General features: G+C 32.7%; 1 protein-coding gene across 1 annotated transcript in view; it reads left to right on the plus strand.

Annotated features, from left to right (window-relative positions):
- Window positions 1–501: 501 nt before the first annotated feature.
- The window catches only part of LOC126748477 (SKI family transcriptional corepressor 1 homolog-B), a 159,504-nt gene continuing 140,650 nt past the window's right edge, over window positions 502–19,355 (plus strand). The window contains exon 1 of the mRNA XM_050457728.1: window positions 502–630. Within this exon, the coding sequence (XP_050313685.1) occupies window positions 502–630 (129 nt within the window). The remainder of the gene's footprint in view (window positions 631–19,355) is intronic.

The following is a 19,355-nucleotide window of genomic DNA, read 5'->3' on the forward strand; positions in this document are numbered from 1 at the left end:
TTTTAAAATTACCTAAATGTTTTTTTAACAGTTTACTATTATTGTATTATAGTAAAAATAACCCTGATTCACCTTATGATATCATTGTAAAAAAATTAAACAAATTTTTAAGTTATGTTTAAAATGTTTTTATTTAACTTAAAAATTAAAAAAAATCAAGAGCGAAGGTAATTCTTATCACCATAGCAATAAACAACAAACATTTTTGGAATTTAGTTTGTTTACAGTATTCCGTGAACTAACTATTTTTTTGCTTGTATCCTAACGTTTCTGTTACCTTTTGCTTTGGATTTGTTTTTGAGTTCATTTTCCTGTGGACTGTGTTCTTTGAGCTGTTTGTTTTATTGGCTAGAATATGCAAACATGCATCTCATTTATAGTGAATGCAGAGGAAATGCTCTAGCAGCATCTAGTCTTTATCAAGAAAGATATCCGAATTTGGCCCGATGTCCTGACTATCGTGTATTTATTAATGTTCACCGCTCATATTCCTAAGGCAGAATGCCTCATGCGCCTGTTCGAGAGGGAAGACCTCGTATTGATTATGTTGATCAAGTTTTAGAAGAAATTGAAAATGATCCGACTACTTCGGCACGAGCAATCGAAAGAAGAACAGGGATACCGAAATCGGTAGTAAACGACATCACTAGGCGATTTCAATATCACCCTTATCATGTTCAACGAGGTGCAAAGCCAACTGTTTCGAGACTACGAACCACGCCTACAATTTTGTCGCAGAATGTTGCAAAAAAATCAAGAGAGATGGGTTTATGAACATGCACAATTTGCACACTTATGCGTTGGAAAATCCCCACTCTATTCGAGAAGAAAGGTCACAGTACCGCTTTAAAGTAAACTTGTGGACCGGTATCTTGAACGGACGTGTAATTGGCCCATTCGAATTACCAGAAAATTTGAACTGGCAGGCTTATTTAGATTTTTGTCGAAACAATCTACCAATTCTTTTAGAAGATGTTCCTTTGGCCAGCCGAATAATGTGGTTCTAAAATGATGGTTGCCCGGCACATTATGCCCATGAAGTTCGTCGGTATTTAAACCAAACATACCCCAACAGATGGATCGGCCCACTTGGTTCAATTTTATGGCCTCCCAGGTCTCCAGACCTAAACCCCCTCGATTTTTTTTACCAAGACCAATAAATAATATTGCTAAATTACGGCAGCAAATAAATGATGCAGCCCAAGATCTTAACGCTGCCAGGAATGCAAGATGGATCAATAGGTCATTTATTAAAAGATGCCACGCCTACATTTGCGTTGGTGGTAGACAGTTCGAACATATTATTTAATTTAATTTTTTTTTTTAAGTTAAATAAAAATATTTTTTGAACATAACATAATTATAAATTTGTTTTATTTTTTTCATAAGGTAGATTAGGTTTATCTTTCACTCTATCACAATAACAGTAAAGCTTTTTTTAAAACATATTGGGTAATTTTAAAATTAAATTAAATGAGCAAACTTTTTAAGGTATTAGCCGGGTTGCCGTACAATTTTCCGGTCTAGTATGAGCGGTCAAATTCAAAGTTTAAAAAATAAAAATAAGTAATACTTTATTTTAGAATAGATTAGACATATTTATATAGTTTACAAAAAAGCGTGAACTATTAGTTCCCAAACCCGAAAATAATCCGATAAGCTTTTTTTCTTACTTTTTGACGACGAATTCATGAACTTTATAGTAGATGAGACAAACAAAAATGCGGTTACAGTACTGTGCCATAGTTCTTCGGATAAGTCCAGAATAGCATCATGGAAGGACTTAAAAGGAAGTTCTTTAAGGAAGGACTTTAACCGTGGACGAATTTAAAATATTCCTTGGTTTACTCTTTCATATGGGTATGATCCAGCTAAGCAGAATTCAAGATTATTGGAAAACGGATAGGCTGTTTAATATACCCATATTTAGACAGTATATGAGCAGGAACAGGTTTCTGCTAATTCTAAGATGCCTCCATTTTTTTCCCGAAGAAGAACTTGAAGCGGGAAATAATGATGTACTGAAGAGGATCCGTAGTAAAATGGCAAATTCACAGTATATATAATAATATACTGTATACTATCCAGGAAAAAATCTATCCTTGGACGAAAGTATGATGTTGTGGAGAGGTCGACGTGGCTTTCGTCAATATATAAAAAACAAACGTCATAGATATGGCATGAAACTTTATATGTTGACGGAGCCAGATGGAACTGTCCTACGGTTTCAGGTGTATACAGGAGCTAATGACGCAGAACTAAGTGGTAGTGGGCATGCTGGAAAAGTAGTTATGAAATTGATGCAAGGGCTTTTGGATCAAGGCTACGCAGTTTATCTTGATAACTATTACAATAGTTGCACTCTTACTCAACAACTTCTTGATAGAAGTACTTACTGCACTGGTACCCTAAGATCAAACTTGAAAAGCAATTCAAAAGAAATAAAAAATAAAATAACCAAGGGACAGAACATTTCATTTTTTAAAAACGGAATTCATTTGGGAAAATGGAAAGATAAAAGGGAAGTGATGTATATAACAACTGAGCTTAAAGACGAATTCAATAATAGCACTAATAGACGTGGAGAGGAAATTCGAAAACCTTTAGCAATTTTCGAATATAATAAGTATCTGTCAGGGATTGATCAACAAGATCAACTTCTTTCATACTATCCATGTGAACGAAAAGCCGTCAGATGGTATAAGAGATTTTTATACATGTTGCACAGATTCTCATGTTAAATTCTCTAAAGCTGTATAACAATCATTCTGATGAAAACTCAATGACCTTGTATGATTTTCGCTTTTCTCTTATAAAGTCTCTTTTACCAAAATTTCCAAAAAAAGCACTTGCTTTACGCCAGGGCAATATAATTTCTGTAATAACCAAAAAAGGAACAAATAAAGGATCTTCTCAAAGGACAAAAAGGCAGAGGTGTCGCCAATGTGCAAAAGAAGGAAAGGGAAGAAAAGAAACGATTTACAAATGCAAAGAATGCATCGATAAACCGGGCTTGTATTAACAATGTTTTGATAAGTATCATAATTCGTTATAAATAAGCAATATCTTTTGTGTTTTATAACATAACTTTTATATGCATGTATTTAGCAATAAGCTAAGCAGATTACTTGTTTATTAACTTTTCACTGATTTTCAGTAGAAATACATTCTGTTTTAGAGGCAACTAAAGAAAATGTCTTAAGTTTTATTATTTACGACTCCGATCGGAGTCATCGGTTTTTGTGAGCAATAATACAAATATTCTTGGTTTCATGCCGCCGCCGCCTCCGATCGGGAACATTTTTTCTTTCCTAACAATATACACCTTTTTTATATTGCTTAACAATATATCTAACTAAAAATGATTATATACACTAATATTGGTAAGTTTGTTAAAAAAAATCTATTTGGCTATTGAGAAGAGTTAATCCAGTCAAGGTCGGCAGCGAACGTGTTAAATGACCCCACAAGAAGAAGTCATTCGGTGAAACATCAGGTGACCTGGCTGGCCAAAACATCCGGTACCGTGGACCAATAATATTGCCGTTAAAAGCATTTTCCAAGCACTCTCTAACCATACGGGCATTATGGGCCGGGCAACCATTCATTTGGTACCAGATCATTTGATCTTCCTGAACAACTTCTTCCAAGGCGGGTCCAATTTAATTTTGAATCATTATTTGCTCTTTCCATCATTTCAAAACAAAATGCCATTCTTCGCTCTTCATCTCCTTCCTGCAGCTCTTGATGTTTTTCGAATTTATACGAATAATATTTGTGTTTTTTTAAAGTGCGCAATACCGTTATATGATGTTTATTTACCCCTTGCCCAAGAACCCTCGTACTAACCATCTTGTTTTCCTCCACACTCAGTAGAATATTAAGATCTCTGTTCTCTCTTTCTTCGGCTCTATTTTCGATATCCTGAGTTGAACATTTACAATTATTTATTACGGTACCTTTGGACTCAAACTTGTTGACAATACGTTTAATCGTTGAAATGGACGGAATAGGCTTGGTGGGGAAATAAACTGAAAACATTTTAGATACTTCTCTAAAACTGTTTCCCGCATAATGCCACTTAATTATGGCTATTTTTTCGTCGATTGAATAATTCATACTTGTTTTCAAATATCGATTGTCACTGATTTATTGACACATTTCCTCACGTCAGTGACAATATTTATTTTACTGGTGCCCGTTTGGTTTTACCTAAGCCGAAAATTTGCTAATTTTGCAATTACATTTAATTGAATAATTCAAGATTCGCTTATTAAAATTTTTTGAAACTTTGCGCAAGGGTTTGCCAGATTGGTCTCTTCAAAAAGTTATCTTATATTTTTTCTATAAAATTTACAGGGAAGCCAATAATTGACCACCTTAAAATTTACATGAGTTTTCCTATATTCCGCTCGGCGACGCACCACCCGGTATATCGAGGATGATAATTGGAAAACAATAGCTATATAAAAACTGCTAAAAATAATTTCGATAATGGGAATGGGAAAACAAAATAATATCCAATTGGCTTTTGCTTACCCCTTTAACCTTAGCCACCACATTAGCATCTTATAAGGCAGCCCCCTGCTTGTAATACGCTATCTGAAAGCTTTTAAAAAATGTTTTTCCACGGGACCCTATAAGGCTATTTTTGATATAGTAGTGTATTAAACATTTTGTTTGTTATAACCTAAAATATCAATTGTCTTTGCTTGCATTTTTGACTAGCGAACTAAACATTTTACCTTAATATGTATATAAATGATAAATGTTTTTTTTGTGATTCAAAAAAAAAAATTATATTTAGTCATTGTTAGATATAACACATCGTATCGAGTATATCGTATGTTTCTGTCTGTAATACTTTTAATGCCTATTTTGTGAAGTAAATAAGTGCAAGAAGTTTGAAAATTATCTGAGGCCTTCCTGAAGTATAGAGGAATAGGGGTGAGTGGTCTATCAACACTTTCCTACTTACATAAGTCAATAAAATCCAATTCTATTGATGCCGCATGGTCCTGATTCTACCATGTGTGTATGAGCAAGACAGAAACAAAACATCATGTCTCAGTGCGGTTTTTGTAATGCTTCAGCGTCCAGCACCCGAAATAAGCCATACGTGACATGCGCCGGCTGTTGCTCCAAGCGATATCACCTTGATTTATGCGTATACCTAGTGAAGCAGCAAATGTATTATCTACGGTCCCAGGACTACACTGGTGTTGCCCAACATGCAGACATATTCCTGACATGGATATTAAAAATACAATCAAAGAGTCCATAAATGAAAACCTTTCCTTGGAGGTAATTAAGCACTCTTTAAAGCAGACCATCGACGAAAATATATCTTCGGTTAAGGATTCTATTATACACTCCATTGATTCCAGGCTTGAAAGAATTCTTGTCGAAACACAATCAAAGCAAACTTCTGTTCATCCAAGCTATGCTGAGGTTGTAAACAAGCAATCGAGAATTGTTATTAGGCCAAAAAAGACTAATCAAGACAACACTCAGACGAAGACAGATATCTTAACTCACATTAATCCAGCACACGAAAGCATTCAACTGAGCAATGTTCAGAATATCGCAGATGGAGGTATTCTTTTGACAGCTGAGTCTATTAGCGCTACCATAGTTAAGAATCTTGCCAGCAAGAGACACTAAAAATAACTCTAATATATTTCAGGCTTATCTACAGTTGGATGTTATCGCATAAAATCGTCTTAAAGAACATAATAATAGACTCGTGGTAAGTTTGGATAACTGCAAGGTCTATGATGCAACCTCAGTCACTCGTTGCTTCAAATGTAATGGTTTTGGTCACTCCCTTAAGTTTTGTAAAAATAATGTCACTTGTCCATTGTGCTCGGAACCCCATCAAGTTAAAGATTGCATATCTCGTACTAACAATTATAAATGCGTAAACTGCTGTTCTCTTAAAAACAAATTTAAACTAGATATAGACACCAATCACGCTGTCTGGAACAAATCTATGTGTCATGCATATATACAAGCGAACAAAAAGTATAGAGCCGATATTTTTGGGTCCACTCTGTAGCAACTAAGATTGCGCGCTCCCTCCCACCATAACATCTTTCTTGCATCTCGCTCTTCAAGCCACTCGTTTGTTCAATTATCACAGACTGCCCGGCCTCAGCAACAGGCTCACAGTTACCTTCGCATTTATTATCAGAATATTAAAGGTCTACGAACGAAAACAAAATCTTTTTATAGTGCAGTTTTAACCTGCAACTTTGATATCTTTGCTATAACCGAGACGTGGCTAAACGATAGCATTTCCGATTCAGAACTTTTCTCACAGGAATACTCTGTGTACAGATGCGATAGAAAATACGTAGAAAGATGCGACAATCGTGGAGGGGGTGTAATGCTCGCTATTAGGCAAAACTTTGCGCTCTCTAATTTAAAATTATTGCTTCCTCAATCGATTTGTAATATAGTTGATATAATAGGAATAAAAATAGTGACTGGCCACTATTCTCATATATATACCACCAAATCAAAATATTGAGACGTACGAAGTATTATTTGAATATCTTTCGTCTTTAACATATCTTTATCAGGCTAAGGTAATATTGTTTGATGATTTTAACTTACCTGAGTATAGTAATACGAGAAACTTAAATAGAAAAGTTGCTTTAACTAATAATTTTTTAGAGTTTTTTGACTGGCAGCAGCTGAATTCGATATATAATTGTCAAGAGCGGTTACTAGATTTCGTTATTTCGCCAACTCCTGAGTTTTGTTCCGTTGAAAGATGCCATGAGTTTTTGTTAAAAGAGGATATTTTTCATCCATTACTTCTTATTAAATTTAAAACTACTTCTAATAAACAATTTCATAATCATCTTAAAGTAGAAAATGTATTCTATAATTTTAAAAGAGCAGACCTTAGAATACTATATACTAGTTTCCTGGAAATAAATTGGGATATGCTCTACTCTGTTAATAATGTCAATACAGCTGTCGAAATTTTTATCAGATAATTTATTCTTATCTAGATAAATACGTTCCTAAAACCTCGAAGAGAAAGCGCACATATCCGACATGGTTTACTCCACAAATATTAAGACTAATTAAGCAAAAACATAGAGCCTCGAAAAAATATAAGCGTTCTGCCAATCAACAGGACTTAAGTAACTTTCGCAACTTGCGCATACAAATAAAAGCAGACATTGATTACTCATATAAATCCTACTGCTCTAATCTTGAGCAAAATCTTCCAACACAACCAAGCAACTTTTGGAAATTGATTTTAGGTTCACAAAAAAACAGTTTTATGCCATCTAATATGTATGATCAAACTGGTTCTCTCCTAACTGACCCCCAAAAAATAGCAGACACCTTTGCTCAATTTTTTTATAACTCATACAACAGAAGCACATCCCAACAGAAGATAACTGAAATCAAGTATTCACATTGTGATACTATTAACATCAAATCTTTCATAGAAAATGAAGTACTAAGTGCTTTAAAATCTGTTAAGCTCAAAGCTGTAGTTGGTCCCGATGAACTACCTGCATTTCTTATATCTGACTGTGCGTATGCTTTTTGTAAACCCCTAACAACATTGTTTAATCTTGCCCTCAAAACTGGAGAATTTCCTCTGCTCTGGAAAAAAATCTAAAATTATTCCTGTTCCTAAAAAAAATTATAAAAATCTTATCGATAGCTATCGGCCAGTTACACTTATTCTAACTTTTCTAGAGTTTTTGAGCGGGTCCTCCTTCATTCAGCATTATACTTTCCTATAAATCATCTTATAGACATTAGACAGCATGGCTTCATGAAGGGCAGATCCACTACCACTAATCTTATTACGATCACGGAATTTATTTCAGAATCTATAAATGATCATTCTCAAGTTGATGTAGTCTATACAGATTTCTCGAAAGCTTTCGACCGTCTTGACCATTCCATTCTTATATCAAATCTTTCTAACCAATTTGGGTTTTCATCTCGTTTAACTTCTCTGATCTCTTCTTATCTCACTAAACGTCCTCAACATGTTGAATGCTTTGGACACAGCTCACCTGAAATAGTCGCTCCCTCAGGCGTATCACAAGGTTCCATATTGGGACCTCTACTTTTCAACTCATTCATTAATACTATTTCTAAAGACCTAGAAGTAAAAAGCTTATTATACTGTGATGATAATAAATTATACTGTAGAATTGATACTATTGAGGACTGCATTAATCTCCAAGCAGCCATTAACGCAGTGAATGAATGGTGCAAGAATAACAACTTGCCTCTAAATGCCTTTAAATATTGTGTAGTCTCCTACTCCTTAAAAAAGAACTGTGTTACTTACCAATACAAAATTAATAAAGTGATACTACTAAGATCAACCCACTTCAAAGACTTGGGAGTCATTTTTGATAACTCACTTTCATTTAGTTTTCATATCGAAGATATCATAAAAAGAAATTATAAAATGCTGGGTTTTGTTATCAGGAACTCTCCATTCTTTGAGTCCTTCCATATCTCTAGCATTAAATTCCTGTACTTTACCTATGTTCGTTCAATTTTGGAATATTCTTCCCAAGTCTGGTCGCCACATTATCAAAACCATATTCAAGAGCTTGAAAATGTACAGCGAAAATTTCTTAAATTCCTTTGGTTTAAATGCGAAAGAGTGTACCCGGAAATAGGCTTCTCACATGATCGTTTGCTTGAAAGATTTCAGGTAAAATCTTTACAGGAAAGAAGGGACTCGGCAGATTTACAGTTCTTACATAAATTAATTAATGGCGTAACTGACTCGCCAGAGATCTTGCAAGTTCTAAATTTACACACTCCTCGGCTATCAGCTCGCAGTTCTTGAACTTTTTACCTTTCAATACCTCGAAGCAACATTACAAAATTTTCGCCTATACGTAGGGCCTGCAATACATACAACTCTCTACAGAATTAATGCGATATATTTAACTGTAGCCTAGCCGAAATTAAAAGAATTCGCTTAGTTTAGATAATCTTGTTTTCTTCTTTTTATATATTTATTAATAATTTATCATATCTGTAATATTAATTTTATTTTGATAAGATGATTTCATGTTTATATACATCGTTTCCACTCTATTATTGGAGTTTCTCTGTTGAGTGATATAAGTAAATAAATAAATAAATATTAAGAATCAACCATCAAAATTACTTCATTAAAATAAATTATAAAATATAATATGGATTAGAAAAACAACTCAATCGCATTTTAAGAACTATCTATTTAAACAAACAATATTACATAATTACTTTTCAAAACATGAAAAACAAACAACGGTGTAGATTAACGTGAGAAATGACAAAGTTAACATAAGCCAAAATTACATTATCTAAAAGGCAAAAAATAAATCAGATATCCAGTGTTTAACATTAAGAAAGACGTGGCGCGAGAAACCAAACTATCATTGGTCAACAGTTAAGGGTTGGGAATGCTGCTTTCCGATCTGCTTTTTTGATTGGATAAAGTAGAGGGTTGAAGTGTAAACGCAACCCCGTGTTTGCGGCAAGGCGGAGCTTCCAAAGGGTAACATCACATTTCGTTAGGTATTATTATCATTCGCGATTTGAAAGTCGGACTGGACGTTTCGGGTACTTGTTCAATAAATAACAAATTCTAGTGTGGATAGTGAGATTTTAATTAAAATAAAGACGTAGCCTTTAGTATAAGGTACAGAGCATATAGTCTCCAAACTAGTTCTATTCTTAGACTTAGCATTTTTAGTATGAATGCCGTGAAAGGAAATATTCCGGAATCGTTATCCCCAACTGGTATTTTGCCGCTTAAAAAGGAAATTAGCCCAAAATCAAATCAGGTATTGTCACAAAATTTACAGAAACATTGTTGCAGCTTTTTAATATGATTGCTTACCTCAGTTTAATGACTTAAGACAGTTGCAACAATAGTTACTAATAACCATTATTGTATCTGTACTGTTAACAAAATAATGCCGCATATATATTTATATTTCATTAATATTGGTATAAAATAGTCTACCTTATTAAATTTTAGTTATAGACATAATTAAGTATTGGATTATTTAACGAAACTATCAAAAATATAAAATGATATTGAAAATAATAATTTTTGTAATAGTTAAACCTGACAAAAGAAACAGACTACTCAAAGGGAAAATTTCAATATCCATCACATTTTTTTTACAACTAGTTTTTATAAATTTAGCAGTTTTAAATATTTTAAATGCTATTTTTCAATATCAAGGTTTTTTAAATAATGTTTAAGTCAATAAGCAAGAAATTCTTTGTATAACTAAGGAAAGTTTTACCTTTAAAAAAAGCATCTAAAAACATTTTTTTCATGGATGTTTTGACGTAGCTTGTTATGGCGTGCTATTGTGACTCCAATATCAATAGATTCAATAAGTATATACTAATTATTTTTGGTTTTCTGTAAGCTTTCACGCAGAAATATACAGTGCTTTCAAATCAAAACAAATCACCTTTAATAACTTCTTTAAAAAAATTATTATTTTAGATATACAGGGGACTTTTAATTTTATATTTGACAAATTTCTGTCAATCACCTCCTCACCTTCAGCTTACCTCACTTTGATATGTTAAATGGTAACTTCCATCGTATGACAGATCATTGTAAGGACCATTAAGATATCTATTAAACAGTTCCAAAAGCAAATTAAATCGGTTGACGTACCAGCGAATAGTGAGCTAAAATGGCTGGTAATAATGAATATTTTATCGACCTCAAACTTTTCTATTTCAAATGGCTACCCTAAGTGTGATACATCATTTTATAGAGCTTACCATTTCCAATCTAACCACACCACAATACAACAATAACAATTTATACCAATTTATATTAAGGTGAAAATTACAATTTTTCTGTTTCCTGAACGTCTCAATTCTCATAAGAAAAATTCGAATGAATCGGGTGATATAGCAAAGCATCTTATAAGACCATTTTTTTTGTTATTAAGCGATTTCGGAAGTGTTACTCTAAAAGCGGCATATATTTTTGTTGATTTAATAGAAGCAAATACTATTAAACGAATCGCCAATTAATTATTACTAGATGAATATTTCAAGATGTTTTTTATTGCGTACCCTACTACTGCCACTAAAAATCGATTAATCAGATTAAATCACTTCATAAGCAAAACATATATCTGTAAATTTCATTTACAAAATTTCATTCTTCAATGCATTTAAAAAATAGAATTTGATCACCACAAATCAATGCTGTAATATCTAATGACGCCAAAATTGTAACATGCAAAATTTACTATTTACGAACGATAACAATACTATTATGAACGATAGAAAATTTTCTAGGCTTTCTAATAAAATGGAATTGGAATTGTAAAAATTGTCATTGTTATGACATATCATTAAAGAAAGGCCGTTTCATTAAAGAAAATATAAAGGGTGTTCATTTGAAAACTTCCCACTACGGATTTATCGAAAACCACTGTTTAAAAAAAAAACGCCGCAATATGTCAAAAGGTTTGTCAAGGGGGACAACTTTCTAACCTAAAATTACTTCACCCTCTGCCCCCCAGGGTCATCCCCTGAAAAATTTTAAATGACAAGGGATATCAAGTAATAGCTTGTTAAAAAGGTCTTTCGAGGTCTTTTATTTTGACGTTTGATTTTTTTAAATCGGTCGATTCGTTTTCGAGAAAATTAGAAAAATCTTTGTTTATCTTAATTTGTTTAGATAGAAAACAAAAACATGAAAATATCAGTTTTGATTTTAATAAGCGTTCAAAATGCTGCCCGTTAGGGTTTGCAAAATCTACAATTCGTTTATAATTTAAAACGGAAACTACCAACATAAACAGCAATTCTGAAGATTAGACGTGAAAAAAACTAAATAACAACCTGAATTTTTTTCCGCATTCTTTTCATCAACACAGATATCCTGGGCGAACTGTATTTATTGTTATACCTACTTAGTTATTTATAATTGCTAAGGAAAATAAAGAATTTATTTTTCCGTCAGTTACATTTATGACAGTCTTGGAATAGTGAAAATTTATTTGTTGAATTGAAGATTTTACTTCCAAAATGGTTTACACACTAGCCGAAAGAGTAGAAATTATTCTAATTTATGGTGCCCAAAATCAATGTGCTCGGCAAACTGCCGTCACGTTTAACGCCAGACATCCGGAGAAGATAACTTCGCATAGGTATGTTTTGGACCTTGTTACTAAGTTTACTGAAGCTGGATCTGTTGCAAATAAAAAACGTGATCATCGGCGAATTTTGGATGAAGCCGCTCAAGTTGAAGTTTTGGGTCATTTTGGAATAAATCCTAATACTTTATTACGCAAAATTGTTGCTGCCACTGGTATTTAATTAGGCTCTATTCACACAGTTACCAAACTTCATAAATTTTATCCATTCAAAATGAAAATATTGCAAGGGTTAACCGAAGACGATTTCGATAGGCGAGTTGAGTTTTGTGAAAAAATTACTAAAGCGATTAATGATAATACTATTTATGTAAAGAATATCTGCTTCAGTGATGAATGCACATTTTATCTAAATGGATTTGTTAATAAGCATAACTGTAGATATTGGGGCAACGAAAATCCTCATGCATTTGTAGAAGGGCATACCCTGTAACCTCAAAAAATTAATATATGGGCCGGCATTTTAAGAAATAAAGTGATTGGGCTATTATTTATTAGCGGAAATTTAAATGGAGACATTCATTTGGATATGTTGGAAAATACCATCAATCCGCTTATCACTGAATCCATTGAAAACCAAATCCATGATGATGGAAACCCTATACTTGATGAAGCTGAAATATATTTCCAGCAAGATGGCGCTCCTCCTCACTATGTTTTTCCCGTTCGGCAATGGCTAGACGACGAGTTTCCAGATAAATGGATAGGGCGAAGGGGGCCTATAGAATGGCCTGCTAGATCTCCTGATATCACGGCGTTAGACTTTTTTCTATGGGGTTATTTGAAATCTATTGTGTTTACTCCCCAATCTGAAAGTTTGGATGAACTTTGTCAACGCATCATCGATAGCTGCCATGATATCCCACATGTTTTTGAAAATGTCCGTCAGGAATTTGAACATCGCCTATATCATTGTTTGGCCAAAAACGGGCAACATTTTGAACACTTATTGAAATAAAAACTGATATTTTCATGTTTTTGTTTTCTATCTGAACAAATTAAAATAAACAAAGATTTTTCTAATTTTCTCGAAAACGAATTAAAAAATACCGATTTAAAAAAATCAAACGTCAAAATAAAAGACTTCGAAAGACCTTTTAAACAAGCTATTACTCGATACCCCTTGCCGTTTGAAATTTTTAAGGGGATGACCCTGGGGGGCAATGGGTGAAAGGGGGTGAAGTAATTTTAGGTTAGAAAGTTGTCCCCCTTGACAAACCTTTTGACGTATTTCGGCGTTTTTTTTAAACAGTGGTTTTCGATAAATCCGTGGTGGGAAGTTTTCAAATCAACACCCTGTATAACTTATGTCTATAATTCGAAAAGAATTAATTTAAAATATCTTGTAGATCATAAAATCTTGTATATCAAAAGAAAGGAGGCGAGAAAAACTTTATGAAAAACTTGTAGTTAGTAGTAGTAAATAGTTCATGACAATTCATCCAATTACGGGGAAGTCCGTGGCTTTTAATAGAAAACGTGTTACAAAACTTTCTAAGCTTGAAAATTTAAAAATTCGTACAGGATATTAGAATTTTTTTTTACACATGCACAAAGTATGGATGTTATCCTGGATTAGTATGAGTGAGTTTAATGCTCTTGAAAAATGGGAGCTAATAATTAGGTAATAATTTTCAAAAAAAGAACAAATGTGCAAACTTTAGTAAGTTACAAACTTAGCTAGTCTATCCCTTTTTTATTTTTCCTTAAAATCTATTTGACCATTTATATCATATTATCTATAAATACTTTTTAAAAAATATATGAAAACTAGCAACCCTGTGGGACTGCTGACCCAACTGCAATCATTAAGCTTGTCATCTATCTATCGGGTTAGTTTATTATAGTACAATAAAGGTAGAAAAATTTTGGTATTACAGATCGAAAGGTGCTGATTTTTATTTAGTATGCCTATTATTAACGAACTATCTTTTATCTAAGGAGCAGTTGTTTAATTAGAACCCTAGTTGTCATAAGTCCCAAGTACGTTTGTCTGGTATTATCATACTGCACACACCTGTATTATAATCAAGTATAAAATTTTATATTAAATATTTTACGCTTAATATTATATTATTTGAGCCGGGATCAAGAGAATACTATAACCTCTTTGCATTTTAAGCAAAACAAATAGTATTTAAATCTAATTCAGACTCTACAGGTTAAAAATCTACGTCTAAAAATTAATTGTTACAATTATGATGCCATTTGAAAAGTTAATTAATTTTAACGCCAAAAGTACATGTTTACTTATTTTAACTATTCCTGTAGAGCATTTAAAGCCAAACATGATTATAAATATTTTTACATGATGACATGATGCAAACTGTACACGTTTAACTTGTTGTTCCTAGAATAGAATGTTCTATCAAAATGAGTAAAAATGTGGTGGAAGTTCTATTTAAAATTAGAAAATTGCGCCAATCTTTTGTTAAATCAGAAGTGATAGAAAACAAAAGAATATGTCAAAAAATAAACGTAAAAAACCATAGTGTGTTCCCTTTATGCTGGATCACCCGGTATGATAAAATTAAAATATGCTCCTTAGTATATTTGTCGTTTACCTGCTTAAAACCTCTATTTTTACCTATCTTAACATCGCTTCTCTTCTCATATCTCTGCCGTTCTTAATAGTAGGAGTCCAATTGATGTAATTTACACTGATTTTTGATAAGCCTTAAAATCAAATTGGTAAATACGGCCTACTAAAGAACGCAACTCACAAACACAGTTTTAAAGTTACAATTTGTCGAAATTTAGTGTTACTGTACGTGGTACCGACTATGACATTATTCTGACCACATTTAAGGTTATAACCTTTAAATTATGTCAGTCGTCAGTCTGTCAGTCGAAGACATCAATTGATAGGTTGATTAAATGAGTTTTGTTCCTATAATAAATTTCTTTTAATTGACCTACGGTTTGTTAAAAATAGGTAGCTAAATAAATCAAACAATGCATTTTGGCGGCATGTAATATTGATGTTCGTATTTCTGATATTATTTCGATTAAAGAAGTTTTTTTTATGATTTATAATTTCATATTGTAAAGTTTAGCAGATTTTTTACCTTATTAATAGCTGACTTTAGTTAAATGAGTGGGCGATAGAACTACTTTAATATCAAATAGTATTGGCTTAGACGATGGTAGAAGTTTATAGCAAGAAAAAGAAATAATTTTTTGAAGCTTATTTTGCAATATTTTCATGAAGTAATTGTTTTTACAGGGTGTTTTAATAATCTGCTTACCCCTAAGGAGATAAATTTTGGTATTGATCGATTACATATCTTGACTTATAGGCGCCATGAATTCATCCTCTAGATATCATAAAGATGGTTTCCAAACGCTTGATCAACTCGGAAAATTCATTTATTATCCCAAAGATGCCGGTCATACACTTTTATAAAAGGTAAAAAACACGAAATCTACAGCATCACAAATACATTTAATAAAATAACGAAGGTTACATGTTTCGCTCGACTAGAGCATCATCAGACCTAAACAATAATTAAAATTATGTAACCCGAAAAAAGGAGAATTCAACAAAAACTTACCATAACATACACAAAACACGTGACATATAAGTAAACTAAGATTACAATAAAGTGGCACTATCTATGTACAAAGAACTCAACTAAACAATCAAATCACTTTATATATTTTAGAAATCTAACCATCATTTAAGAGTCTACTTGAGGTTATTAAAAACTAGGTGGCCATCAAAATCAAACCTTTCATTAACACAGGACAGATCTGGGCTTTTAAAAGCTTTACTAATCTGCATTGTCTCCAACAAGTCTAGTTTTTTTACTTTTGTTGCATTGATGCAGTATTTTTATATTTTGGCTGTCAGGAAAATCATCTTTGGAGTCGAGAAGGTGATTAGCAAATGCTGATCTGGTCACTGTGATTTCGGTATTTTTAAATTTATTGTATTGGGCCTTGTGTTCACTAATCCTAGTAGAAATCTTCCTACCAGACTGGCCGACGTACACTGCAGGGCACTCTTTACACCTAATCTCATAAACTCCTGGAGAAGATAGCGGGGGTAGTTTATCTTTAGTTTTAATTAGATGTCTTTTTAAGGTATTAATGGTTTTAAAAGCTGGGGTTATGCCAAAGGGAGAAAAAAAGCGGGATAGTTGTGATGAAATTGGTACAAAATAAGTAAACGACCTAAAAGTTTTGATATAGTTTGTTTGTTGTCTAATAAAATTAAATGATAATTTATACTTGTTCACATACTGAAAATAGATTTTATATATATAGGTTTAAGAGGGAAAAAGTGATCGACTGCTAGTTGTTTAATGGTAAGGAATTCTTTTTTAAAAGCTTCACGAGAAAGTGGGATGTTAAAAAGTCTGTAAAATAAAGAATGGAAAGCAGCAAATTTATGTGAGGACGGTGATGTTGAATTATATTGTATAATATTATCTGTTGTTGCTTGTTTACGAAATATTTCAAAGGATATCTTATTTCTTTCCCTCTTAAGTGATAAATCTAAGAATGGTAAGGTGTTGTTCTGTTCCCGTTCGATTGTGAACTCAATTTTAGAGTGAAGAGAGTTGACATAATTATGGAAATTTGTAAGCTCTACCTCACTTCCATTCCAAATCAATCATATATCATCCACATACCGTTTATAAAAGATGATGTTATTTTTAAAATTACTGCTCATTATTTTTGTTTCTAAGTTGCTAAGAAATACTTCACTAAGAAATGGCGATAAACAAGAGCCCATTGCTAGTCCTTCTTTTTGTTTTAAAAAACGGTTATTAAATTGGAAAAAATTTTGATCTAACACAGTAGAAAGAAGCAAAAGTAGATTTTCCACCAAAAGTGAATCAAGTTTCCCCCTGAGAAGATCTTTGACTAAGACCAGACAATCAGCGGGTGGAATGCTTGGAAATAAGTTTTTCACGTCTAGCGATATAAGCTGAGCTGTATATGAAACGTGAACATTCTGAATGCTTTTGGCAAAATTCACTGAATTTGTTACAGAATATGGCGCTTTGAAGTTTGAGACATTTCTAAGAACGTTGTTAAGCCAAGATGATAACTGGTAACAAGAAAAGTCAACAAAGGAAACCACAGGTCTAATTGGCATTGCTAGTTTTATGGACTTTTGGCAACCCATATAATAGAGGTGTTTTAGGGTTCATGGGATATAGTTTTTGTTTTGTGGAATTAAAATATTCTAAGGTTACCAAGGTCATGTCTAAGACTTTTTTTAATTTATTAAAGGATGGACCTGTCGGATCTCTGTCGACCTTTTCAAAGTCTTCTGTGTTTAGAAAATTCATTACTTTATTTATGTAATCGTCTCTTTTTAAGGCAAGTCAGCATGATCCCTTATCGGCTTTTGTGAAAACTATATCGTTGTCCCTCATTTTCTTTTTTATAGATCTTAATATTTTGTTGTTGTTTTGATTTATTCTCTGTTTATTGTTAAGGAAACAATTTTGATTTAAAAAGGAAATTATTCTTGCTCTTAACACGTTGACTGCCATGTGTATATATATTATACCACAGCGTGTGTGTCACTGGCGCCATGTGTATAAAATATATACATAGTTCTATTGATGACTGCAGGCCGCGTGTATACGATTTACGCACACATTACGTGTATTTCTTATGGGTTCTCTATTTGTCCGGCGTAGGACTAACATATAATGTGATTGGCGTGAAAATATTTTCCTATTTTTCGAAAATATAGCTGTTTTAAATTTTGCATTGCAAAAAAGTGCCCAATAATGCGGGTCTAAGTTGGATAGGATTTTCTTTGTTTTTTAGTAAGAAAATATCGCATTTTAGGTTAGGAAATGTAACATAAAGTAAATTGGAAAATGTTTTATTAAAAAAAAATAGAAGGTGATAACTAAAAATTACTTCTAAACTAATGGAAAAATACACCAAATATTTAAAACATTGTGGAAAAAATGGCATAATTGATAGAAATATGGCAAACCCCTTTATTACTTTAATTTGGCTTTATGAATTACAAAAAAACATTCAACGCATATTGGTGGTTTACCTGGACAGGCATATGTATAAATTTTAAAGGTTGTGTATAGTATTTACACACACGGCGCATATTGATAAAAAATAATACTGCGCCGCGTGTATACATATTATACATGCTTCTAAACAAGGTCAAATACAAAAAAAAAGTGTCTCTTGCTACTATATTTGGATCTAAAATCTACTTATTAGAAAACAAAATTAATAAAAGACTTCCGGCGTACCTGACCCAAGTTCTGATATACGTCTGGCAGTCAACGTGTTAAAATGTTCTTATTTGATATATCCGTTGACTGTAGAGCATTTTGAGCCTCTACAGCCAATGTTTTGCTAACACATCGGTCGGTTCTAGTAGGAAGATTAAATTTTAAATTGTTGTTAAGAAATTTTAATTCGACTTCAGAAAAAGAAACATCACTAAGGTTCATAAATCTATCGTGAAAAACATGACTAAAATTACTTTTGCGATATTCGTGGAAATCATTGAGTCTAAGTGAAGTTATATATTTGTTTTTAAGGTTACTAAGTTTCTTGTGTATCTATTAAAAGTAGTAGAGCCGAAAGTTGGTACTTCATCTCTGAATTTACAATCCAAATGAATAAATTCCGCATAATGTAATACGTTGTTAAGTTTGAAAAATAAACACTTTAATTTTACATTGACGTTGTTTAAGTTCCTGTAGTGGTCTTTGATTTCTTCTAAAAAAAACGCTTGATTGTTTGATTTAAATGTTGATTCTAGCTTAACGTAATGTCAAGATGTACCCCCAAGTATTTAACTTCTAACAAAGAACTTTGTGTACCTTGGACTAGAAAATAAACATCCTAAGTCGATAGATGCAGGACATCTATCTGTGTGGGAGTGGGTTGGGTTGTCCGTAAGTCCACCATCCTGCACCAGTCATAATACTCGTCAAGTGGGCAACTTATCTCTTCTAATCCCCACCTTCTCACTTACGAGAAACTCTCTTATATTTATTAGTCGTAAAATATTTAATCATGTTCCTTTTTCGATTAGGACTGTTACAGACCTTAAAAAGTTTAGGAGAGAACTAAAGAAATTAATCTTACCAAAAGCTTACTACAGCATTGAAGAGTATTTTAACGACTCATTTTAATATTTAAAATTAATTATATATC

This window comes from Anthonomus grandis, chromosome 22, assembly GCF_022605725.1.
Source record: "Anthonomus grandis grandis chromosome 22, icAntGran1.3, whole genome shotgun sequence".
NCBI lineage: Eukaryota > Metazoa > Arthropoda > Insecta > Coleoptera > Curculionidae > Anthonomus > Anthonomus grandis.